A 27,500-nucleotide genomic window follows, 5' to 3' on the forward strand; every position below is an offset into this window, starting at 1 on the left:
CCAGGCTACCTGCCGCTCCAGTACATACCGCTCCAGGCTACCTGCCGCTCCAGTACATGTCTTCAGAGATGAAAGAGGGATAGGACAAAGGAGAATGAAAGGGGAATGCCTAGGAGGGGTGGAGAAGAGAATGAAGAGAAGGAGAGGAGAGGGTGTTGGAGGGGTGGAGAAGAGAACGAAGAGAAGGAGAGGGCGTTGGAGGGGTGGAGAAGAGAACGAAGAGAATGAAGAGAAGGAGAGGAGAGGTGTTGGAGGGGTGGAGAAGAGAATGAAGAGAACGAAGAGAAGGAGAGGAGAGGGCGTTGGAGGGGTGGAGAAGAGAATGAAGAGAATGAAGAGAACAAAGAGAAGGAGAGGAGAGGTGTTGGAGGGGTGGAGAAGAGAACAAAGAGAAGGAGAGGAGAGGGCGGAGGGTGGAGAAGAGAAAGAGAGGAGAGGGCATTGGAGGGGTGGAGAAGAGAATGAAGAGAAGGAGAGGAGAGGAGAGGGAGAGGAGAGGAGAGGAGAGGAGAGGAGAGGAGAGGAGAGGAGAGGAGAGGAGAGGAGAGGAGAGGAGAGGAGAGGAGAGGAGAGGAGAAGGCCAGGAGAAGGCCAGGAGAAGAGAAGATGAAGTGGAAGAGAGTGATTGATTATTCATTACCTGCAGTGGTGAAAAAAGTACTCAATTGTCATACTTGAGTAAATGTAAAGATACTTTAATAGACAATGACTCAAGTAAAAGTGAAAGTGACCCAGTAAAATATGACTTAAATACAATTCTAAAAGTATCTACAGTGAGGGAAAAAAGTATTTGATCCCCTGCTGATTTTGTACGTTTGCCCACTGACAAAGAAATGATCAGTCTATAATTTTAATGGTAGGTTTATTTGAACAGTGAGAGACAGAATAACTGCAAAAAAATCCTGAAAAACACATGTCAAAAATGTTAATGAGGGAAATAAATATTTAACCCCTCTGCAAAACATGACTTAGTACTTGGTGGCAAAACACTTGTTGGCAATCACAGAGGTCAGACGTTTCTTGTAGTTGGTCACCAGGTTTCCCACTCCTCTTTGCAGATCTTCTCCAAGTCATTAAGGTTTTGAGGCTGACGTTTGGCAACTCGAACCTTCAGCTCCCTCCACAGATTTTCTATGGGATTAAGGTCTGGAGACTGACTAGGCCACTCCAGGACCTTAATGTACTTCTTCTTGAGCCACTCCTTTGTTGCCTTGGCCATGTGTTTTGGGTCATTGTCATGCTGGAATACCCATCCACGACCCATTTTCAATGCCCTGGCTGAGGGAAGGAGGTTCTCACCCAAGATTTGACGGTACATGGCCCCGTCCATCGTCCCATTGATGCGGTGAAGTTGTCCTGTCCCCTTAGCAAAAAAACACCCCCCTAAGCATAATGTTTCCACCTCCATGTTTGATGGTGGGGATGGTGTTCTTGGGGTCATTCCTCCTCCTCCAAACACGGCGAGTTGAGTTGATGCCAAAGAGGTCCATTTTGGTCTCATCTGACCACAACACTTTCACCCAGTTGTCCTCTGAATCATTCAGATATTCATTGGCAAACTTCAGACGGGCATGTATTTGTGCTTTCTTGAGCAGGGGGACCTTGCGGGCGCTGCAGGATTTCAGTCCTTCACGGCGTAGTGTTACCAATTGTTTTGTTGGTGACTATGGTCCCAGCTGCCTTGAGATCATTGACAAGATCCTCTCGTGTAGTTCTGGGCTGATTCCTCACCATTCTCATGATCATTGCAACTCCACGAGGTGAAATCTTGCATGGAGCCCCAGGCCGAGGGAGATTGACAGTTCTTTTTTGTTTCTTCCATTTGCGAATAATCGCATCAACTGTTGTCACCTTCTCACCAAGCTGCTTGGCGATGGTCTTGTAGCCCATTCCAGCCTTGTGTAGGTCTACAATCTAGTCCCTGACATCCTTGGAGAGCTCTTTGGTCTTGGCCATGGTGGAGAGTTTGGAATCTGATTGATTGATTGCTTCTGTGGACAGGTGTCTTTTATACAGGTAACAAACTGAGATTAGAAGCACTCCCTTTAAGAGTGTGCTCCTAATCTCAGCTCGTTACCTGTATAAAAGACACCTGGGAGCCAGAAATCAATCTGATTGAGAGGGGTCAAATCAATTTATAACATTTTTGACATGCGTTTTTCTGGATTTTTTTGTTGTTATTCTGTTTCTCACTGTTCAAATAAACCTACCATTAAAATGATGGACTCATCATTTCTTTGTCAGTGGGCAAACGTACAAAATCAGCAGGGGATCAAATACTTTTTTCCCTCACTGTATCTGGTTTTAAATGTACTTATACAGCGGTGGGAAAGTACTAAACTGTCACACTTGAGTTAAAGTAAAAAGTAAATGCTATACAACAAATTCTGTATATAATGTAACTTTTTGGGCGACCTGACCAAATTCACATAGAAATGTGTGCTATAGATCTGTCATTCTCATCAAAAGGAAGTCTAAGAAGCGGAAAATATGTTCTATGTAAGCCATGCTCTCTATGTAAGCCATTTCTATGCTTCTCGTTCTTATGTTTGGTTTTTGCATCTTTTACATTGGTTTTGTACACCAGCTTCAAACAGCTGAAAATACAATCTTTTTGCTTATGGAAAATATTTTTTTCACAGAGGTTTAGATGGTACAATGATTCTCTACAAAATGACTGCTTGTTTTGTCATATAAACTGAAATTAGGCAAACTATTACAATTTGAGCATCCAGGAAATGGCAGAGCGATTTCTGCATATTCCATCTTTAAGCAAACCAGATGGCACAATTTTATTGTTTTTAATTTATTTATGGGCAGCCAAGGCCACACTCCAACACTCAGACATCATTTACAAACAGTATTTGTGCTTAGTGAGTCTGCCAGATCAGAGGCAATAAGGATGACAACCCATTATATTGATAGATGCGTGAATTGGACCATATTGCCGTCCTGCCTGAGCATATGAAATGTAATGAGTACTTTTGAGTGTTAGGGGAAATGTATGGGAGTAAAAAGTACATATTTTCTTCAGGAATGTAGTGGAAAAGTTGTAAAAAATATAAATAATAAAGTTAAGTACAGATACCCCCAAAAAACGATTTAAGAAGTGCTTCAAAGTATGTTTTACTTAGTTACTTTACACCACTGCTTAGCTGAATAAACAATTGATTGAGCTGATTATCACACCTGATGTTTGTGTTTTTCTGTAGGATTTCTTCAGTAAATCAGATCCATTTTTGGAAATCTTCAGAATAAATGATGATGGCAGTGGATCACTTGTTCACAGAACTGAGGTAAAATGCACACGGACACACATTTTATATTTACAGTTTAGTCATTTAGCAGACTGAGTAACTCACAGGAGTAATTACGGTTAAGTGCCTTGTTCACATGGGAACATTGGCCGATTTTTCACCTAGTCGGCTCAGGGATTTGAACCAGCGAACTTTCGCCTACAGGCCCAATGCTCTTAACCGCTAGGTGACCTGCCACCTGTCCACTCACAGACAGTATGAGCACAGATGATGATATTGACGTGTGCAGTGGTAGAAAAAGTACCCAATTGTCATACTTGAGTAAAAGTAAAGATACCTTAATAGAAAATGACTCAAGTAAACATGAAAGTCACCCAGTAAAATACTACTTGAGTAAAAGTCTTAAAGTATTTGGTTTTAAATATACTCAAGTATCAAAAGTACATGTAAGTGTAACCCTAACCCTATTAAGCAAACCAGACTGCACGATTTTCTTGTTTTTTTATTTACGGACAGCCAGGGTCACACTCCAACACTCAGACATCATTTACAAAGACTGCCAGATCAGAGGCAGTAGGGATGACCAGGGATGTTCTCTTGATAAGTGTGTGAATTTGACCATTTTCCTGTCCTGCTAAGTACGGACTAAAAAAGTATGCCGTAAAAAGTATTTTCTTTGGGAATATAGTGAAGTAAAAGTAAAAGTTGTGAAAAATAGAAATAGTAAAGTACAGATACCCCCCCAGAAAAGGAGCTAAGTAGTACTGGTCATGTGTGTGTTGTCAGACGGTGATGAACGACCTCAGCCCGGTGTGGAAGTCATTCAAGGTCTCTCTTAACACACTGTGTAGTGGAGACCACGACCGCCAACTAAAGGTAAGATCACAACCATAACCTGCCCATAACATCCTCTAACCTGACCACATGCACCTGATGGTGACGAGTGACCTTGCTTAAGATTTGAAGAGGCTTTAGCTCAGCTGCCTAACACAGTCTTGTGACACACTGACGACACAGTTGTTGTTTTTTTAAGTCAGTAAAATATTCATGCTCGTGTTGTGTTGTTTGTCAGGTGTGTGTGTGTGTGTGTGTGTGTGTGTGTGTGTGTGTGTGTGTGTGTGTGTGTGTGTGTGTGTGTGTGTGTGTGTGTGTGTGTGTGTGTGTGTGTGTGACTCTTTAACCTTACAGAGATTCTAAACGGTATTGTCTTCATGAATAAACATGGTATCATTAATTATTCACAAGCCTCTTAACACCCCGTGTCTCTTGTCAGCCCTGTCAACGGGGAACACACACACACACACACACACACACACACACACACACACACACACACACACACACACACACACACACACACACAGTTACCTGTTAAAAAATCCATAAGTAGAACAGAGTGGACTGAGTCAGGTCTGTGTGAGTTCTGAATCAAAGATTATTGTGTTACGTCTGAATCAGTTATCATTGTGTTGAGTCTGAATTACATTGTGGAGCTATGTCTGAATCAGTTATCATTGTGTTAAGTCTGAATTACATTGTGGAGCTATGTCTGAATCAGTTATCATTGTGTTAAGTCTGAATTACATTGTGGAGCTATGTCTGAATCAGTTATCATTGTGTTAAGTCTGAATTACATTGTGGAGCTATGTCTGAATCAGTTATCATTGTGGTAAGTCTGAATTACATTGTGGAGCTATGTCTGAATCAGTTATCATTGTGTTAGGTCTGAATCAGTGATCAGTTAGCACAAACAGAAGAAAACGTTTTAAAACAGAATAGATATTACAAATATGATGACCGATTTTTGCTCTCTGTTCTGAAATGTTTTGATTTTGCTAATTTTGCGCCCTAATGAACATGACTTAGCTCCATCTCTGTCTAATGAACATGACTTAGCTCCATCGCTGTCTAATGAAGATGACTTAGCTCCATCACTGTCTAATGAACATGACTTAGCTCCATCTCTGTCTAATGAACATGACTTAGCTCCATCTCTGTCTAATGAACATGACTTAGCTCCATCTCTGTCTAATGAACATGACTTAGCTCCATCGCTGTCTAATGAACATGACTTAGCTCCATCTCTGTCTAATGAACATGACTTAGCTCCATCGCTGTCTAATGAAGATGACTTAGCTCCATCTTTGTCTAATGAACATGACTTAGCTCCATCGCTGTCTAATGAAGATGACTTAGCTCCATCTTTGTCTAATGAACATGACTTAGCTCCATCGCTGTCTAATGAAGATGACTTAGCTCCATCGCTGTCTAATGAACATGACTTAGCTCCATCTCTGTCTAATGAACATGACTTAGCTCCATCGCTGTCTAATGAACATGACTTAGCTCCATCTCTGTCTAATGAACATGACTTAGCTCCATCGCTGTCTAATGAAGATGACTTAGCTCCATCTTTGTCTAATGAACATGACTTAGCTCCATCTCTGTCTAATGAACATGACTTAGCTCCATCGCTGTCTAATGAACATGACTTAGCTCCATCGCTGTCTAATGAATATGACTTAGCTCCATCTCTGTCTAATGAACATGACTTAGCTCCATCTCTGTCTAATGAACATGACTTAGCTCCATCTCTGTCTAATGAACATGACTTAGCTCCATCTCTGTCTAAGCAACATGACTTAGCTCCATCTCTGTCTAATGAACATGACTTAGCTCCATCTCTGTCTAATGAACATGACTTAGCTCCATCTCTGTCTAATGAACATGACTTAGCTCCATCTCTGTCTAATGAACATGACTTAGCTCCATCTCTGTCTAATGAACATGACTTAGCTCCATCTCTGTCTAATGAATAGTCCCAACCTTGATAGGCACACACACACACACACACACACACACACACACACACACACACACACACACACACACACACACACACACACACACACACACACACACACATACACACACACACACACTACAGCTGAGTCCCACTCAGCGTCTCCAGATTAATATAAAACCAGCTATCAATCATTCAGCATGGCATTTATGTGTGTCTGTGTATGTCTGTGTGTGTGTGTGCGTGCGTGTGTGTGTGCGTGTATGTTTCAGTGCACAGTGTATGATTGGGACTCCAATGGGAAGCACGACTTCATTGGAGAGTTTCAGACCACCTATAAGGAGATACGGACAGACCTGGAGGGGAGACAGGTACACCCTAACCCTAAATCTAACCTAACCCTAACTAACCCAACCCTAAATCTAACCTAACCCTAACTAACCCGACCCTAAATCTAATACTAACCCAACCTAACCTAACCCTAACCCTAACCCAACCCTAAATCTAACCTAACCCTAACTAACCCAACCCTAAATCTAATACTAACCCAACCTAACCCTAACCCAACCCTAACCCAACCCTAAATCTAACCCTAACCCAACCCTAAATCTAATACTAACCCAACCTAACCCAACCCTAAATCTAACCTAACCCTAACTAACCCAACCCTAAATCTAATACTAACTCAACCTAACCCTAACCCAACCCTAACCCAACCCTAAATCTAACCCTAACCCAACCCTAAATCTAATACTAACCCAACCTAACCCTAACCCAACCCTAACCCAACCCTAAATCTAACCTAACCCTAACTAACCCAACCCTAAATCTAACCTAACCCTAACTAACCCAACCCTAAATCTAATACTAACCCAACCTAATCTAACCCTAACCCTAACCCAACCCTAAATCTAATACTAACCCAAACCTAACCTAACCCTAACCCTAACCCAACCCTAAATCTAATACTAACCCAACCTCACCTAACCCTAACCCTAACCCAACCCTAAATCTAATACTAACCCAAACCTAACCTAACCCAAACTAACCCTAACCCAACCCTAACCCAACCTAAACTTAACCTGACCCTCAATGAGCTAAAATGATTATTTAGGCTACTAATTGCTAAACATGCAAATGATTCACTTGCATGTTAATGTGTGTGTGTGTAGATGCAATGGGACTGTATAAACCCGAAGTACCAAATGAAGAAGAAGAACTACAGAAACTCTGGCGTCATCGTCCTCAACCACTGTAAGGTAACACTCCTCTTTTCTTACTCTCTCTCTTTATCTCTATCCCCCTCTTTATGTCCCCCTCTCTTCATCTCTATCCCCCTCTTTATGTCCCCCTCTCTTCATCTCTACCCCACTCTTTATGTCCCCCTCTCTTCATCTCTATCCCCCTCTTTATGTCCCTCTCTCTCTTTATCTCTATCCCCCTCTTTATGTCCCCCTCTCTTTATCTCTATCCCCCTCTTTATGTCCCTCTCTCTTCATCTCTATCCCCCTCTTTATGTCCCCCTCTCTTTATCTCTATCCCCCTCTTTATGTCCCTCTCTCTCTTCATCTCTATCCCCCTCTTTATGTCCCTCTCTCTTCATCTCTATCCCCCTCTTTATGTCCCCCTCTCTTTATCTCTATCCCCCTCTTTATGTCCCCCTCTCTTCATCTCTATCCCCCTCTTTATGTCCCTCTCTCTCTTTATCTCTATCCCCTCTTTATGTCCCCCTCTCTTCATCTCTATCCCCCTCTTTATGTCCCTCTCTCTCTTTATCTCTATCCCCCTCTTTATGTCCCCCTCTCTTCATATCTATCCCCCTCTTTATGTCCCTCTCTCTCTTTATCTCTATCCCCCTCTTTATGTCCCTCTCTCTTTATCTCTATCCCCCTCTTTATGTCCCCCTCTCTTTATCTCTATCCCCCTCTTTATGTCCCCCTCTCTTCATCTCTATCCCCCTCTTTATGTCCCTCTCTCTCTTTATCTCTATCCCCCTCTTTATGTCCCTCTCTCTTTATCTCTATCCCCCTCTTTATGTCCCCCTCTCTTTATCTCTATCCCCCTCTTTATGTCCCCCTCTCTTCATCTCTACCCCCCTCTTTATGTCCCTCTCTCTCTTTATCTCTATCCCCCTCTTTATGTCCCCCTCTCTTCATATCTATCCCCCTCTTTATGTCCCTCTCTCTCTTTATCTCTATCCCCCTCTTTATGTCCCTCTCTCTTTATCTCTATCCCCCTCTTTATGTCCCCCTCTCTTTATCTCTATCCCCCTCTTTATGTCCCCCTCTCTTCATCTCTACCCCCCTCTTTATGTCCCTCTCTCTCTTTATCTCTATCCCCCTCTTTATGTCCCTCTCTCTTTATCTCTATCCCCCTCTTTATGTCCCTCTCTCTCTTTATCTCTATCCCCCTCTTTATGTCCCTCTCTCTTTATCTCTATCCCCCTCTTTATGTCCCTCTCTCTTTATCTCTATCCCCCTCTTTATGTCCCCCTCTCTTTATCTCTATCCCCCTCTTTATGTCCCCCTCTCTTCATCTCTACCCCCCTCTTTATGTCCCTCTCTCTCTTTATCTCTATCCCCCTCTTTATGTCCCCCTCTCTTCATATCTATCCCCCTCTTTATGTCCCTCTCTCTCTTTATCTCTATCCCCCTCTTTATGTCCCTCTCTCTTTATCTCTATCCCCCTCTTTATGTCCCCCTCTCTTTATCTCTATCCCCCTCTTTATGTCCCCCTCTCTTCATCTCTACCCCCCTCTTTATGTCCCTCTCTCTCTTTATCTCTATCCCCCTCTTTATGTCCCTCTCTCTTTATCTCTATCCCCCTCTTTATGTCCCTCTCTCTCTTTATCTCTATCCCCCTCTTTATGTCCCTCTCTCTTTATCTCTATCCCCCTCTTTATGTCCCTCTCTCTCTTTATCTCTATCCCCCTCTTTATGTCCCTCTCTCTTTATCTCTATCCCCCTCTTTATGTCCCCCTCTCTTTATCTCTATCCCCCTCTTTATGTCCCTCTCTCTCTTTATCTCTATCCCCTCTTTATGTCCCCGTCTCTTCATCTCTATCCCCTTCTTTATGTCCCTCTCTCTCTTTATCTCTATCCCCCTCTTTATGTCCCCCTCTCTTTATCTCTATCCCCCTCTTTATGTCCCCCTCTCTTTATCTCTATCCCCCTCTTTATGTCCCTCTCTCTCTTCATCTCTATCCCCTCTTTATGTCTCTCTCTTTATCTCTATCCCCCTCTTTATTTCCCTCTCTCTCTTTATCTCTACCCCCTCTTTATGTCCCTCTCTCTTTATCTCTATCCCCCTCTTTATGTCCCCCTCTCTTCATCTCTACCCCCTCTTTATGTCCCTCTCTCTCTTCATCTCTATCCCCTCTTTATCTCTCTCTCTTTATCTCTATCCCCCTCTTTATGTCCCGCTCTCTCTTTATCTCTATCCCCCTCTTTATGTCCCCCTCTCTTTATCTCTATCCTCCTCTTTATTTCCCTCTCTCTCTTTATCTCTACCCCCTCTTTATGTCCTTCTCTCTCTTTATCTCTATCCCCCTCTTTATGTCCCTCTCTCTACATCTCTATCCCCCTCTTTATGTCCCTCTCTTTATCTCTATCCCCCTCTTTATGTCCCTCTCTCTCTTCATCTCTATCCCCCTCTTTATGTCCCTCTCTTTATCTCTATCCCCCTCTTTATGTCCCTCTCTCTCTTCATCTCTATCCCCCTCTTTATGTCCCTCTCTCTTTATCTCTATCCCCCTCTTTATGTCCCTCTCTCTCTTCATCTCCCTACCCCCTCTTTATGTCCCTCTCTCTCTTTAACTCTATCCCCCTCTTTATTTCCCGCTCTCTCTTTATCTCTATCCCCCTCTTTATGTCCCTCTCTCTTTATCTCTATCCCCCTCTTTATGTCCCTCTCTCTCTTCATCTCTATCCCCCTCTTTATGTCTCTCTCTTTATCTCTATCGCCCTCTTTATTTCCCTCTCTCTCTTTATCTCTACCCCCTCTTTATGTCCCTCTCTCTCTTTATCTCTATCCCCCTCTTTATGGGCCTCTCTCTCTTTATCTCTATCCCCCTCTTTATGTCACGACTCAGGATAAGACCCAGAGGCAGATAGTACAGTTCTCAGATGATTTATTGTAAGCACGGGGCAGGCAAAGGGCAGGTCGAGGACAGGCAGAGGTTCGTAAACAGGTCAGACTCAGGCAGGTATAGGACGGCAGGCAGGCAAAGGGGTCAGGGCAGGCAGAGGTTCGTAAACAGGTCAGACTCAGGCAGGTACAGGACGGCAGGCAGGCAGGCAGGCAGGCAAAGGGGTCAGGACAGGCAGAATGGTCAGAACCGGGAAAAACTAGGAAACAGAACTTGAGAAACAGGAAGACGGGAAAGCACGCTGGAAAAACCTGACAAGACAAGATGAACTGGCACAGACAAACAGAGAACACAGGTGTAACTACACAGGGGATAATGAGGAAGATGGGCGACACCTGGAGAGGGATGGAGACAAGCACAAAGACTGGTGAAACGGATCAGGGTGTGACACTTTATCTCTACCCCACTCTTTTTGTCTCTCTCTCTCTTCATCCCTACTCTCTCTCTTTATTCCTACTCTCTCTCTTTATCCCTACTCTCTCTCTTTATCCCTACTCTCTCTCTTTATCCCTACTCTCTCTCTTCATCCCTACTCTCTCTCTTTATCCCTACTCTCTCTCTTTATCCCTACTCTCTCTCTTTATCCCGACTCTCTCTCTTCATCCCTACTCTCTCTCTTTATTCCTACTCTCTCTCTTTATCCCTACTCTCTCTCTTCATCCCTACTCTCTCTCTTTATTCCTACTCTCTCTCTTCATCCCTACTCTCTCTCTTTATCCTGACTGTCTCTCTTTATTTCTACTCTCTCTCTTTATTCCTACTCTCTCTCTTTATTCATACCCTCTCTCTTTATCCCTACTCTCTCTCTTCATCCCTACTCTCTCTCTTTATTCCTACTCTCTCTCTTTATCCCTACTCTCTCTCTTTATCCCTACTCTCTCTCTTCATCCCTACTCTCTCTCTTTATTCCTACTCTCTCTCTTTATTCCTACTCTCTCTCTTCATCCCTACTCTCTCTCTTTATCCTGACTGTCTCTCTTTATTCCTACTCTCTCTCTTCATCCCTACTCTCTCTCTTTATCCCTACTATCTCTCTTCATCCCTACTCTCTCTCTTTATCCCTACTCTCTCTCTTTATCCCGACTCTCTCTCTTTATCCCTACTGTCTCTCTCTTCATCCCGACTCTCTCTCTTTATCCCTACTCTCTCGCTCTCTCTCTTCATCCCTACTCTCTCTCTTTATCCCTACTATCTCTCTTTATCCCTACTATCTCTCTTTATCCCTACTATCTCTCTTTATCCCTACTATCTCTCTCCCCCCCACTGATGTTGAATAAATATGTTACGAGAGGTCGTGTTATGAATGCCAGTGTACAGTATACAAGTAAAGTGTTACCCTGTTATTTAAATTAGTAGTGGTATACTTGTGTTCTTTCTAACAGCAGTTATGAGGTATTCACACACACACACACGCACACACACACACACACCACACACGAAGCGTCTTTCTGTAACTGTGTTCTTTCTAATGGCAGATCATCAAGATGTATTCTTTCCTGGATTACATCATGGGAGGCTGTCAGATCCAGTTCACAGTAAGGGGGGGGGGGTGTGTGTGTGTGTGTGTGTGTGTGTGTGTGTGTGTGTGTGTGTGTGTGTGTGTGTGTGTGTGTGTGTGTGTGTGTGAGTGTGAGTGGTTGAAAGCAGCCAGATTAATTTGTAAACAGGGAGATGCCAAAAAGTCAGTGAGAGAATTAGAATTAGCATTTTAAGAACAACAATAAACAATACCGGTGTGACCTGCTGTGGTCATTCCCTTGTGAGATGTAAGATGTGAGTTATGAGATGGCAGTGTCAATGCAAGATCAGGTTGTTCAAAGCGGTTAGAGACGACTCGTTAATGAGAGAAATAAAGACACGGGAAGTATTAGATTCCATCGTTTGCTTCAGTTGCATCCCGAGATAATAAGAGGAAAAAAACTGGCACCTATCCTTCTTCCTCGCTAAAGCTCTGCTACCCAACCCGAGGCCGATGGGCCCCAACATCATACATCGGATTAGTGCCGGGTAGGGCCTGTTTTTCCATCAATAACTAGGGTACGGGCAGGGCCTGTTTCTTCATCAATAACTAGTGTACAGGTAGGGCCTGTTTCTTCATCAATAACTAGGGTACGGGTAGGGCCTGTTTCTTCATCAATAACTAGGGTACGGGCAGGGCCTGTTTCTTCATCAATAACTAGGGTACAGGCAGGGCCTGTTTCTTCATCAATAACTAGGGTACGGGCAGGGCCTGTTTCTTCATCAATAACTAGGGTACAGGTAGGGCCTGTTTCTTCATCAATAACTAGGGTACAGGTAGGGCCTGTTTCTTCATCAATAACTAGGGTACAGGTAGGGCCTGTTTCTTCATCAATAACTAGTGTACAGGTAGGGCCTGTTGTCTCATCAATAACTAGGGTACGGGCAGGGCCTGTTTCTTCATCAATAACTAGGGTACGGGCAGGGCCTGTTTCTTCATCAATAACTAGGGTACGGGCAGGGCCTGTTTCTTCATCAATAACTAGGGTACAGGTAGGGCCTGTTTCTTCATCAATAACTAGTGTACAGGTAGGGCCTGTTGTCTCATCAATAACTAGTGTACAGGTAGGGCCTGTTTCTTCATCAATAACTAGGGTACAGGTAGGGCCTGTTTCTTCATCAATAACTAGGGTACGGGCAGGGCCTGTTTCTTCATCAATAACTAGGGTACAGGTAGGGCCTGTTTCTTCATCAATAACTAGGGTACGGGCAGGGCCTGTTTCTTCATCAATAACTAGGGTACGGGCAGGGCCTGTTTCTTCATCAATAACTAGGGTACAGGCAGGGCCTGTTTCTTCATCAATAACTAGGGTACAGGCAGGGCCTGTTTCTTCATCAATAACTAGGGTACGGGCAGGGCCTGTTTCTTCATCAATAACTAGGGTACGGGCAGGGCCTGTTTCTTCATCAATAACTAGGGTACGGGCAGGGCCTGTTTCTTCATCAATAACTAGGGTACGGGCAGGGCCTGTTTCTTCATCAATAACTAGGGTACAGGCAGGGCCTGTTTCTTCATCAATAACTAGGGTACGGGCAGGGCCTGTTTCTTCATCAATAACTAGGGTATGGGCAGGGCCTGTTTCTTCATCAATAACTAGGGTACAGGTAGGGCCTGTTTCTTCATCAATAACTAGGGTACGGGCAGGGCCTGTTTCTTCATCAATAACTAGGGTACAGGTAGGGCCTGTTTCTTCATCAATAACTAGGGTACAGGTAGGGCCTGTTTCTTCATCAATAACTAGGGTACAGGTAGGGCCTGTTTCTTCATCAATAACTAGGGTACGGGCAGGGCCTGTTTCTTCATCAATAACTAGGGTACGGGCAGGGCCTGTTTCTTCATCAATAACTAGGGTACGGGTAGGGCCTGTTTCTTCATCAATAACTAGGGTACAGGCAGGGCCTGTTTCTTCATCAATAACTAGGGTACGGGTAGGGCCTGTTTCTTCATCAATAACTAGGGTACAGGTAGGGCCTGTTTCTTCATCAATAACTAGGGTACGGGCAGGGCCTGTTTCTTCATCAATAACTAGGGTACGGGCAGGGCCTGTTTCTTCATCAATAACTAGGGTACAGGTAGGGCCTGTTTCTTCATCAATAACTAGGGTACAGGTAGGGCCTGTTGTCTCATCAATAACTAGTGTACAGGTAGGGCCTGTTTCTACATCAATAACTAGGGTACAGGTAGGGCCTGTTTCTTCATCAATAACTAGGGTACGGGCCTGTTGTCTCATCAATAACTAGGGTACAGGTAGGGCCTGTTTCTTCATCAATAACTAGGGTACAGGCAGGGCCTGTTTCTTCATCAATAACTAGGGTACGGGCAGGGCCTGTTTCTTCATCAATAACTAGGGTACAGGTAGGGCCTGTTTCTTCATCAATAACTAGGGTACGGGCAGGGCCTGTTTCTTCATCAATAACTAGGGTACGGGCAGGGCCTGTTTCTTCATCAATAACTAGGGTACAGGCAGGGCCTGTTTCTTCATCAATAACTAGGGTACAGGCAGGGCCTGTTTCTTCATCAATAACTAGGGTACGGGCAGGGCCTGTTTCTTCATCAATAACTAGGGTACGGGCAGGGCCTGTTTCTTCATCAATAACTAGGGTACGGGCAGGGCCTGTTTCTTCATCAATAACTAGGGTACAGGTAGGGCCTGTTTCTTCATCAATAACTAGGGTACGGGTAGGGCCTGTTTCTTCATCAATAACTAGGGTACGGGCAGGGCCTGTTTCTTCATCAATAACTAGGGTACAGGCAGGGCCTGTTTCTTCATCAATAACTAGGGTACAGGTAGGGCCTGTTTCTTCATCAATAACTAGGGTACGGGTAGGGCCTGTTTCTTCATCAATAACTAGGGTACGGGCAGGGCCTGTTTCTTCATCAATAACTAGGGTACAGGTAGGGCCTGTTTCTTCATCAATAACTAGGGTACAGGTAGGGCCTGTTTCTTCATCAATAACTAGGGTACAGGTAGGGCCTGTTTCTTCATCAATAACTAGGGTACGGGCAGGGCCTGTTTCTTCATCAATAACTAGGGTACAGGCAGGGCCTGTTTCTTCATCAATAACTAGGGTACAGGCAGGGCCTGTTTCTTCATCAATAACTAGGGTACGGGCAGGGCCTGTTTCTTCATCAATAACTAGGGTACGGGCAGGGCCTGTTTCTTCATCAATAACTAGGGTACGGGCAGGGCCTGTTTCTTCATCAATAACTAGGGTACGGGCAGGGCCTGTTTCTTCATCAATAACTAGGGTACGGGCAGGGCCTGTTTCTTCATCAATAACTAGGGTACGGGCAGGGCCTGTTTCTTCATCAATAACTAGGGTACAGGCAGGGCCTGTTTCTTCATCAATAACTAGGGTACAGGTAGGGCCTGTTTCTTCATCAATAACTAGGGTACGGGCAGGGCCTGTTTCTTCATCAATAACTAGGGTACGGGCAGGGCCTGTTTCTTCATCAATAACTAGGGTACAGGCAGGGCCTGTTTCTTCATCAATAACTAGGGTACGGGTAGGGCCTGTTTCTTCATCAATAACTAGGGTACGGGCAGGGCCTGTTTCTTCATCAATAACTAGGGTACAGGCAGGGCCTGTTTCTTCATCAATAACTAGGGTACGGGTAGGGCCTGTTTCTTCATCAATAACTAGGGTACGGGTAGGGCCTGTTTCTTCATCAATAACTAGGGTACGGGTAGGGCCTGTTTCTTCATCAATAACTAGGGTACAGGTAGGGCCTGTTTCTTCATCAATAACTAGGGTACAGGCAGTGCCTGTTTCTTCATCAATAACTAGGGTACGGGCAGGGCCTGTTTCTTCATCAATAACTAGGGTACGGGTAGGGCCTGTTTCTTCATCAATAACTAGGGTACGGGTAGGGCCTGTTTCTTCATCAATAACTAGGGTACAGGTAGGGCCTGTTTCTTCATCAATAACTAGGGTACGGGCAGGGCCTGTTTCTTCATCAATAACTAGGGTACAGGCAGGGCCTGTTTCTTCATCAATAACTAGGGTACAGGCAGGGCCTGTTTCTTCATCAATAACTAGGGTACAGGCAGGGCCTGTTTCTTCATCAATAACTAGGGTACGGGCAGGGCCTGTTTCTTAATCAATAACTAGGGTACAGGCAGGGCCTGTTTCTTCATCAATAACTAGGGTACAGGCAGGGCCTGTTTCTTCATCAATAACTAGGGTACAGGCAGGGCCTGTTTCTTCATCAATAACTAGGGTACAGGTAGGGCCTGTTTCTTCATCAATAACTAGGGTACGGGTAGGGCCTGTTTCTTCATCAATAACTAGGGTACAGGTAGGGCCTGTTTCTTCATCAATAACTAGGGTACAGGCAGGGCCTGTTTCTTCATCAATAACTAGGGTACGGGTAGGGCCTGTTTCTTCATCAATAACTAGGGTACAGGCAGGGCCTGTTTCTTCATCAATAACTAGGGTACGGGCAGGGCCTGTTTCTTCATCAATAACTAGGGTACAGGTAGGGCCTGTTTCTTCATCAATAACTAGGGTACAGGTAGGGCCTGTTTCTTCATCAATAACTAGTGTACAGGTAGGGCCTGTTGTCTCATCAATAACTAGTGTACAGGTAGGGCCTGTTTCTTCATCAATAACTAGGGTACAGGTAGGGCCTGTTTCTTCATCAATAACTAGGGTACGGGCAGGGCCTGTTTCTTCATCAATAACTAGGGTACAGGTAGGGCCTGTTTCTTCATCAATAACTAGGGTACGGGCAGGGCCTGTTTCTTCATCAATAACTAGGGTACGGGCAGGGCCTGTTTCTTCATCAATAACTAGGGTACAGGTAGGGCCTGTTTCTTCATCAATAACTAGGGTACAGGCAGGGCCTGTTTCTTCATCAATAACTAGGGTACGGGCAGGGCCTGTTTCTTCATCAATAACTAGGGTACAGGCAGGGCCTGTTTCTTCATCAATAACTAGTGTACAGGTAGGGCCTGTTTCTTCATCAATATCTAGTGTACAGGTAGGGCCTGTTTCTTCATCAATAACTAGGGTACAGGCAGGGCCTGTTTCTTCATCAATAACTAGGGTACAGGTAGGGCCTGTTTCTTCATCAATAACTAGGGTACGGGCAGGGCCTGTTTCTTCATCAATAACTAGGGTACGGGTAGGGCCTGTTTCTTCATCAATAACTAGGGTACGGGCAGGGCCTGTTTCTTCATCAATAACTAGGGTACGGGTAGGGCCTGTTTCTTCATCAATAACTAGGGTACGGGCAGGGCCTGTTTCTTCATCAATAACTAGGGTACGGGCAGGGCCTGTTTCTTCATCAATAACTAGGGTACAGGCAGGGCCTGTTTCTTCATCAATAACTAGGGTATGGGTAGGGCCTGTTTCTTCATCAATAACTAGGGTACGGGCAGGGCCTGTTTCTTCATCAATAACTAGGGTACGGGCAGGGCCTGTTTCTTCATCAATAACTAGGGTACAGGTAGGGCCTGTTTCTTCATCAATAACTAGGGTACAGGTAGGGCCTGTTTCTTCATCAATAACTAGGGTACAGGTAGGGCCTGTTTCTTCATCAATAACTAGTGTACAGGCAGGGCCTGTTTCTTCATCAATAACTAGGGTACAGGCAGGGCCTGTTTCTTCATCAATAACTAGGGTACAGGTAGGGCCTGTTTCTTCATCAATAACTAGGGTACGGGCAGGGCCTGTTTCTTCATCAATAACTAGGGTACAGGCAGGGCCTGTTTCTTCATCAATAACTAGGGTACGGGCAGGGCCTGTTTCTTCATCAATAACTAGGGTACGGGCAGGGCCTGTTTCTTCATCAATAACTAGGGTACAGGTAGGGCCTGTTTCTTCATCAATAACTAGGGTACAGGTAGGGCCTGTTTCTTCATCAATAACTAGGGTACGGGCAGGGCCTGTTTCTTCATCAATAACTAGGGTACAGGCAGGGCCTGTTTCTTCATCAATAACTAGGGTACAGGCAGGGCCTGTTTCTTCATCAATAACTAGGGTACAGGTAGGGCCTGTTTCTTCATCAATAACTAGGGTACAGGCAGGGCCTGTTTCTTCATCAATAACTAGGGTACGGGCAGGGCCTGTTTCTTCATCAATAACTAGGGTACGGGCAGGGCCTGTTTCTTCATCAATAACTAGGGTACAGGCAGGGCCTGTTTCTTCATCAATAACTAGGGTACGGGTAGGGCCTGTTTCTTCATCAATAACTAGGGTACGGGTAGGGCCTGTTTCTTCATCAATAACTAGGGTACGGGCAGGGCCTGTTTCTTCATCAATAACTAGGGTACAGGTAGGGCCTGTTTCTTCATCAATAACTAGGGTACGGGTAGGGCCTGTTTCTTCATCAATAACTAGGGTACAGGTAGGGCCTGTTTCTTCATCAATAACTAGGGTACAGGCAGGGCCTGTTTCTTCATCAATAACTAGGGTACAGGTAGGGCCTGTTTCTTCATCAATAACTAGGGTACGGGTAGGGCCTGTTTCTTCATCAATAACTAGGTTACAGGTAGGGCCTGTTTCTTCATCAATAACTAGGGTACGGGTAGGGCCTGTTTCTTCATCAATAACTAGGGTACGGGCAGGGCCTGTTTCTTCATCAATAACTAGGGTACAGGTAGGGCCTGTTTCTTCATCAATAACTAGGGTACGGGCAGGGCCTGTTTCTTCATCAATAACTAGGGTACAGGTAGGGCCTGTTTCTTCATCAATAACTAGGGTACGGGTAGGGCCTATTTCTTCATCAATAACTAGGGTACAGGTAGGGCCTGTTGTCTCATCAATAACTAGTGTACAGGTAGGGCCTGTTTCTTCATCAATAACTAGTGTACAGGTAGGGCCTGTTTCTTCATCAATAACTAGTGTACAGGTAGGGCCTGTTTCTTCATCAATAACTAGGGTACGGGTAGGGCCTGTTTCTTCATCAATAACTAGGGTACGGGCAGGGCCTGTTTCTTCATCAATAACTAGGGTACAGGTAGGGCCTGTTTCTTCATCAATAACTAGGGTACGGGCAGGGCCTGTTTCTTCATCAATAACTAGGGTACAGGTAGGGCCTGTTTCTTCATCAATAACTAGGGTACGGGTAGGGCCTATTTCTTCATCAATAACTAGGGTACGGGCAGGGCCTGTTTCTTCATCAATAACTAGGGTACAGGCAGGGCCTGTTTCTTCATCAATAACTAGGGTACAGGCAGGGCCTGTTTCTTCATCAATAACTAGGGTACAGGCAGGGCCTGTTTCTTCATCAATAACTAGGGTACAGGCAGGGCCTGTTTCTTCATCAATAACTAGGGTACAGGCAGGGCCTGTTTCTTCATCAATAACTAGGGTACAGGTAGGGCCTGTTTCTTCATCAATAACTAGGGTACGGGCAGGGCCTGTTTCTTCATCAATAACTAGGGTACGGGCAGGGCCTGTTTCTTCATCAATAACTAGGGTACGGGCAGGGCTTGGGGATCACTACATTGATCAGGAACATTTAGAAGCTGAGCCATTTGCTCGTGCTCTGCTGTGCAGTACAGTCATATCTGACTGAAGTGCTTCAACCTCGTTGAGATTATTTCACAGAAAACAATAATGTTCCTTGAGTTTTGTCTAGTTTAGAATGAATAAAAGTAGCTAACAGCTCTCTCATGTCTCTTCATTGAGCAGAGTAGCCCAAGTGGAGCCGTTGCTATGGTTACGCACAGACTCAGCTCCGCCATGAGCAGAGTGCATGCAGAGCGAGCTGACTGCGTGTAGGGAGCGAGTGACAGACCGAAAGTAGAAAGATAATCAGTGGTGTAAAGAACTTAAATAAAAGTACTTGAAAGTGCTGCTTAAGTCGTTTTTGGGGTATCTGTACTTTACTATTTATATTTTGGACAACTTTTACTTATACTTCACTACATTTCTAAAAACAATATTGTACTTTTTACTCCACACATTTTCCCTGACACCTAAAAGTACTCGTTACATTTTCAATGCTTAGCAGGACTGGAAAATGGTCCAATTTACATACTCTGGTCATCCCTACTGCCTCTGATCTGGCAGACTCACTAAACACAAATTCTTTGTTTGTAAATTATGTCTCAGTGTTGGAGTGTGCCTCTGGCTATCTGTACATTTACTTGGGTTTGCTTAATATAAGGAATTTGACATTTCTTTATGCTTTATGCATTTCTTTTGATACTTAATAATATTTTAGCAATAACATTTATTTTTGATATTTAAGTATACTTTTAGACTTTTACTCAAGTAGTATTTTACTGGGTGACTTTCATGTTTACTTGAGTCATTTTCTATTAAGGTATCTTTACTTTTACTCAAGTATGAGAATTGGGTACTTTTTCCACCAATGCATCTAATGGATTTACTAACATAGGAAGTTATTTCTGATTTCGGGTTTCATGTTGACGCAATCGGGCTGGGTAGGGTAGGGCCTGAACGTCGCGGGCATGGGTAGGATAGGGTAGGGTAGGGCCTGAACGTCGCGGGCATGGGTATGGTACGGTAGGGCCTGAACGTTGCGGCTGGGTATGGTAGGGTAGGGCCTGAAGGTTGCGGGCATGGGTATGGTAGGGTAGGGCCTGAAGGTTGCGGGCATGTGTAGGGTAGGGTAGGGCCTGAAGGTTGCGGGCATGGGTAGGGTACGATAGGGCCTGAACGTCGCGGGCTGGGTAGGGTAGGGCCTGAATGTCGCGGGCATGGGTAGGGTAGGGTAGGGTAGAGCCTGAACGCCGCGGACTGGGTAGGGTAGGGCCTGAACGTCGCGGACTGGGTAGGGTAGGCATGAAGGTCGCGGGCATGGGTAGGGTCGGGTGGGGCCGGAATGTCGCGGGCTGGGTAGCGTAGGGCCTGAACGTCGAGGGCTGGGTAGGGTAGGACCTGAACGTCGCGGTCTGGGTAGGGTAGGGCCTGAACGTTGTGGGCATGGGTAGGGTATGGTAGAGCCGGAATGTCGCAAGCTGGGTAGGAGAGGGCCTGAACATCGTGGGCATGGGTAGGGTAGGGTAGGGCCTGAATGTTGCGGGCATGGGTACGGTAGGGTAGGGCCTGAACGTCGCCGGCATGGGTAGAGTAGGGTAGGGCCTGAAGGTCGCGGGCATGGGTAGGGTAGAGCCTGAAGGTCGCGGGCATGGGTAGGGTAGGGTAGGGACTGAATGTCGCGGACATGGGTAGGGTAGGGTCTGAACGTCGCGGGCATGGGTAGGGTAGGGCCTGAAGGTCGCGGGCATGGGTAGGGTAGGGTAGGGCATGAAGGACGCGGGCATGGGTAGGGTAGGGCCTGAACGTCGCGGGCATGGGTAGGGTAGGGTAGGGCATGAACGTCGAGGGCTGGGTAGGGTAGGGCCTGAACGTCGAGGGCTGGGTAGGGTAGGGCCTGAACGTCGAGGGCTGGGTAGGGTAGGGTAGGGCCTGAACGTTGTGGGCATGGGTAGGGTAGGGTAGGGCCTGAACTTCGAGGGCTGGGTAGGGTAGGGCCTGAACGTCGTGGGCATGGGTAGGGTAGGGCCTGAACGTCGCGGGCATGGGTAGGGTAGGGCCTGAACGTCGTGGGCATGGGTAGGGTAGGGTAGGGCCTGAACGTCGTGGGCATGGGTAGGGTAGGGTAGGGCCTGAACGTTGTGGTAATGGGTAGGGTAGGGTAGGGCCTGAACGTCGTGGGCATGGGTAGGGTAGGGCCTGAAGGTCGCGGGCATGGGTAGGGTAGGGTAGGGTAGGGCCTGAAGGTCGCGGGCATGGGTAGGGTGGGGTAGGGCTGAACGTCGCGGGCATGGGTAGGGTAGGGCCTGAACGTCGCGGGCATGGGTAGGGTAGGGCCTGAACGTCGTGGGCATGGGTAAGGTAGGGCCTGAACGTCGCGGGCATGGGTAGGGTAGGGCCTGAACGTCGTGGGCATGGGTAGGGTAGGGCCTGAACGTCGTGGGCATGGGTAGGGTAGGGTAGGGCCTGAACGTCGTGGTAATGGGTAGGGTAGGGTAGGGCCTGAACGTCGTGGGCATGGGTAGGGTAGGGTAGGGCCTGAACGTCGTGGTAATGGGTAGGGTAGGGTAGGGCCTGAACGTCGTGGGCATGGGTAGGGTAGGGTAGGGCCTGAACGTCGTGGGAATGGGTAGGGTAGGGTAGGTCCTGAACGTTGCAGGCTGGGTAGGATAGGGTTTAATATTCATGCTTGTACAGGGCTCTATTCCTTGCACGTATGCTCGCCATCATGACTTGCTTAAATGTAAAAAATGCGTTCTTCTCATTTCCGTTACATTATTTGTCCCGGCTCTCTTTTTTTTACCTTTATTTAACTCGACAAGTCAGTTAAGAACAAATTCTTATTTTCAATGACAGCCTAGGAACAGTGGGTTAACTGCCTTGTTCAGGGGTAGAACGACAGATGTTTTACCTTTTCAGCTCGTGGATTGGCTCTTGCAACCTTTCGGTTACTAGTCCAACGCTCTAACCACTAGGCTACCTGCCGCCCCATTAAGAGATGGAGTCTAGACAGGCTGCTTTAGTAAACTGCTTTAGGTGTCCCCGGCCTAATATTTACATTAAGGAAATGTGATTATAGCCTGCTCATTATTTTAGCCATGCACTTGACATGCGTTTGTGGATGAGAAAGTTAACTTGCCATTTCCCAAAATGAGCTCAGTGGGGAATCTCTGTTTTGCAATCTGTTACTTACGTCAACAGACAGGGTTTCATTAGCTTAAATAGTCCTAGGCATTTGATATATACAGTAAATGTATTGCACATTTTATTAAACTGACACATTTGGCTATGTTCAACTTCAATTCATTTCCACAAAATGTGCATCAGACCCCCCAACAAAATGTTTTCTCTGACTTGCATAGCACAGGCATTGGTCGGCTAAATGTTCACTGTAGTGGGAATGTTAGCGAAAGAGATACTGTATCTGATATCTGACATCTGGTACTCAGGCTAGAATAGAGCAGAGACATTTACAGAATTTACATACAGTCGTGGCCAAAAGTTTTGAGAATGACAAAATATTAATTTTCACAAAGTCTGCTGCCTCAGTTTGTATGATGGCAATTTGCATATACTCCAGAATGTTATGAAGAGTGATCAGATGAATTGCAATTAATTGCAAAGTCCCTCTTTGCCATGCAAATGAACTAAATCCCCCAAAACATTTCCACTGCATTTCAGCCCTGCCACAAAATGACCAGCTGACATCATGTCAGTGATTCTCTCGTTAACACAGGTGTGAGTGTTGATGAGGACAAGGCTGGAGATCACTCTGTCATGCTGATTGAGTTTGAATAACAGACTGGAAGCTATAAAAGGAGGGTGGTGCTTGGAATCATTGTTCTTCCTCTGTCAACCATGGTTACCTGCAAGGAAACACGTGCCGTCATCATTGCTTTGTACAAAAAGGGTTTCACAGGCAAGGATATTGCTGCCAGTAAGATTGTACCTAAATCAACCATTTATCGGATCATCAAGAACTTCAAGGAGAGCGGTTCAATTGTTGTGAAGAAGGCTTCAGGGTGACCAAGAAAGTCCAGCAAGTCCCAAGATCGTCTCCTAAAGTTGATTCAGCTGTGGGATTGGGGCACCACCAGTACAGAGCTTGCTCAGGAATGGCAGCAGGCAGGTGTGAGTGCATCTGCACGCACAGTGAGGTGAAGACTTTTGGAGGATGGCCTGGTGTCAAGAAGGGCAGCAAAGAAGCCACTTCTCTCCAGGAAAAACATCAGGGACAGACTGATATTCTGCAGAAGGTACAGGGATTGGACTGCTGAGGACTGGGGTAAAGTAATTTTCTCTGATGAATCCCCTTTCCGATTGTTTGGGGCATCCGGACAAAAGCTTGTCCGGGGAAGACAAGGTGAGCGCTACCATCAGTCCTGTGTCATGCCAACAATAAAGCATCCTGAGGCCATTCATGTGTGGGGTTGCTTCTCCGCCAAGGGAGTGGGCTCACTCACAATTTTGCCTAAGAACACAGCCATGAATAAAGAATGGTACCAACACATCCTCCGAGAGCAACTTCTCCCAACCATCCAGGAACAGTTTGGTGATGAACAATGCCTTTTCCAGCATGATGGAGCACCTCGCCATTAGGCAAAAGTGATAACTAAGTGGCTCGGCCAACAAAACATCGATATTTTGGGTCCATGACCAGGAAACTCCCCAGACCTTAATCCCATTGAGAACTTGTGGTCAATCCTCAAGAGGCGGGTGGACAAACAAAAACCCACAAATTCTGACAAACTCCAAGCATTGATTATGCAAGAATGGGCTGCCATCAGTCAGGATGTGGCCCAGAAGTTAATTGACAGCATGCCAGGGTGGATTGCAGAGGTCTTGAAAAAGAAGGGTCAACACTGCAAATATTGACTCTTTGCATCAACTTCATGTAATTGTCAATAAAAGCTTTTGGATCTTATGAAATTATTGTAATTATACTTCAGTATTCCATAGTAACATCTGACAAAAATATCTAAAGACACTGATGCATAAAACTTTGTGGAAATGAATATTTGTGTCACTCTCAAATATTTTGGCCACAACTGTACATGGGCATTTTTGTTGTTGTTGTTGTTGTAGGCTCCAGAAGAAAAAAACCGCAATTCTACATCATTTTACATGTCTAGATCACAGCAGGCTGCCGAGGGGAGAACGGCTCATTATAATGGCGCAAATGGAAAGCCGCCAACAAGTGCTCAGCATATGTCGGAACTCCTTCAAGACCGTTGGAAAAGCATTCCAGGTGAAGCTGGTTGAGAGAATGCCAAGAGTGTGCAAAGCTGTGATCCAGGCAAAGGGTGGCTATTTGAAGAATCTCAAATATAAAATATATTTGGATTTGTTTAACACTTTTTTGGTTATTAAATGATTCCGTATGTTTTATTTCATGTCATCACTATTATTCTACAATGTAGAAAATAGTAAAAAAAAGAAGAAAAGAAAAACGCTTGAATGAGTAGGTGTGTCCAAACTTTTGAATAGTACTGTATATTTTTTAGGGGACACCTATTTTAGCTCTGCCCCACCTGCCCTGAATGACAGGTCGTCACTGGTGCCAGCGACCTCCTGTGGTCTGGATACTTAAGCAGAATCTTTTTTAATACCACACAAGTGATCGAATTCTGAAACTGACAAACTGAGGTCAGTAAAAACGACCTTGTCTTGAACGCAACCAATAGCCTAGCCCTAGGCTAACGAAACGAGCGGTGAGATGAGATATGAGGAGGAAATTATAGTGGTCTTTCCAGTGGCACTGACCAACCCAATGTGCAACACACTCACTGGTGATGGCGGATGAGCTTGTGCCAATATCCCTCAACATAGCCTAGGCTACTTTGTAAACCAATGTTGTTCCCTCAATGTTGGGAGTTGGTACAATATTTTGGTAGCCTACAGACAGATAGACTGTATAGTGTTCTCTCTTTCAGCAGTAGCCTTGCTTTCCAACCTGTGTTTTCCCCGCGATTGGATAAAATATTTTAGCTGCTCACTCTTCACTGACAGATACAAAATCAACAACCAGCTGTTTGATATTTGCCAAGGGTTCCCGACTGTATGCGCTTTAATTTGGGCTAAACACAATCCACAGCAACAACATTTTTAAAGCTATTGATCCTCTGTGGCTAAATGCTACTCTCTGATGTAGTGTTTTGAATTATTAAATTTATTTCTGTACAGACAGAAGTAGCACTTGCATAATTCAATAATTTTGGAAAATGTATTTAAATTTATTAATACAGGGGTGTCTGCAGGTTTTTTTTCTTTTTTCTTGTCAATTAAGACCTAGACAACCTGGTGAGGAGAGTTCAGTTAAGACCTAGACAACCTGGTGAGGAGAGTTCAGTTAAGACCTAGACAACCTGGTGAGGGGAGTTCTGTTAAGACCTAGACAACCTGGTGAGGAGAGTTCAGTTAAGACCTAGACAACCTGGTGAGGGGAGTTCTGTTAAGACCTAGACAACCTGGTGAGGGGAGTTCTGTTAAGACCTAGACAACCTGGTGAGGAGAGTTCAGTTAAGACCTAGACAACCTGGTGAGGGGAGTTCAATTAAGACCTAGACAACCTGGTGAGGAGAGTTCAGTTAAGACCTAGACAACCTGGTGAGGGGAGTTCTGTTAAGACCTAGACAACCTGGTGAGGGGAGTTCAGTTAAGACCTAGACAACCTGGTGAGGGGAGGTCTGTTAAGACCTAGACAACCTGGTGAGGGGAGTTAAGTTAAGACCTAGACAACCTGGTGAGGAGAGTTCAGTTAAGACCTAGACAACCTGGTGAGGAGAGTTCAGTTAAGACCTAGACAACCTGGTGAGGGGAGTTCTGTTAAGACCTAGACAACCTGGTGAGGAGAGTTCAGTTAAGACCTAGACAACCTGGTGAGGGGAGTTCTGTTAAGACCTAGACAACCTGGTGAGGGGAGTTCTGTTAAGACCTAGACAACCTGGTGAGGAGAGTTCAATTAAGACCTAGACAACCTGGTGAGGGGAGTTCAGTTAAGACCTAGACAACCTGGTGAGGAGAGTTCAGTTAAGACCTAGACAACCTGGTGAGGGGAGTTCAGTTAAGACCTAGACAACCTGGTGAGGGGAGTTCAGTTAAGACCTAGACAACCTGGTGAGGAGAGTTCAATTAAGACCTAGACAACCTGGTGAGGGGAGTTCAGTTAAGACCTAGACAACCTGGTGAGGAGAGTTCAGTTAAGACCTAGACAACCTGGTGAGGAGAGTTCAGTTAAGACCAAGACAACCTGGTGAGGGGAGTTCAGTTAAGACCTAGACAACCTGGTGAGGAGAGTTCAGTTAAGACCTAGACAACCTGGTGAGGAGAGTTCAGTTAAGACCTAGACAACCTGGTGAGGGGAGTTCAATTAAGACCTAGACAACCTGGTGAGGAGAGTTCAGTTAAGACCTAGACAACCTGGTGAGGGGAGTTCTGTTAAGACCTAGACAACCTGGTGAGGGGAGTTCAGTTAAGACCTAGACAACCTGGTGAGGGGAGGTCTGTTAAGACCTAGACAACCTGGTGAGGGGAGTTAAGTTAAGACCTAGACAACCTGGTGAGGGGAGTTCAGTTAAGACCTAGACAACCTGGTGAGGGGAGTTCAGTTAAGACCTAGACAACCTGGTGAGGGGAGTTCTGTTAAGACCTAGACAACCTGGTGAGGGGAGTTCAGTTAAGACCTAGACAACCTGGTGAGGGGAGTTCAGTTAAGACCTAGACAACCTGGTGAGGAGAGTTCATTTAAGACCTAGACAACCTGGTGAGGAGAGTTCAGTTAAGACCTAGACAACCTGGTGAGGAGAGTTCTGTTAAGACCTAGACAACCTGGTGAGGAGAGTTCAGTTAAGACCAAGACAACCTGGTGAGGGGAGTTCAGTTAAGACCTAGACAACCTGGTGAGGGGAGTTCAGTTAAGACCTAGACAACCTGGTGAGGAGAGTTCAGTTAAGACCTAGACAACCTGGTGAGGGGAGTTCAGTTAAGACCTAGACAACCTGGTGAGGAGAGTTCTGTTAAGACCTAGACAACCTGGTGAGGAGAGTTCAGTTAAGACCTAGACAACCTGGTGAGGAGAGTTCAGTTAAGACCAAGACAACCTGGTGAGGAGAGTTCAGTTAAGACCTAGACAACCTGGTGAGGAGAGTTCAGTTAAGACCTAGACAACCTGGTGAGGGGAGTTCAATTAAGACCTAGACAACCTGGTGAGGAGAGTTCAGTTAAGACCTAGACAACCTGGTGAGGGGAGTTCTGTTAAGACCTAGACAACCTGGTGAGGGGAGTTCAGTTAAGACCTAGACAACCTGGTGAGGGGAGTTCT

At 45.5% G+C, this 27,500-nt stretch overlaps 1 protein-coding gene across 1 annotated transcript in view; it reads left to right on the forward strand.

Annotated features, from left to right (window-relative positions):
- Positions 1–27,500, forward strand: part of LOC106570582 (copine-4-like) — a 39,781-nt gene that overhangs the window by 3,972 nt on the left and 8,309 nt on the right. Inside the window, exons 6-10 of the mRNA XM_082961420.1 lie at positions 3,213–3,296; positions 4,044–4,133; positions 6,333–6,431; positions 7,233–7,319; positions 11,683–11,742. Coding sequence (XP_082817546.1) covers positions 3,213–3,296; positions 4,044–4,133; positions 6,333–6,431; positions 7,233–7,319; positions 11,683–11,742 — 420 coding nt within the window. The remainder of the gene's footprint in view (positions 1–3,212; positions 3,297–4,043; positions 4,134–6,332; positions 6,432–7,232; positions 7,320–11,682; positions 11,743–27,500) is intronic.

This window comes from Salmo salar, chromosome 14, assembly GCF_965601325.2.
Source record: "Salmo salar chromosome 14, fSalSal1, whole genome shotgun sequence".
Taxonomy (NCBI): domain Eukaryota; kingdom Metazoa; phylum Chordata; class Actinopteri; order Salmoniformes; family Salmonidae; genus Salmo; species Salmo salar.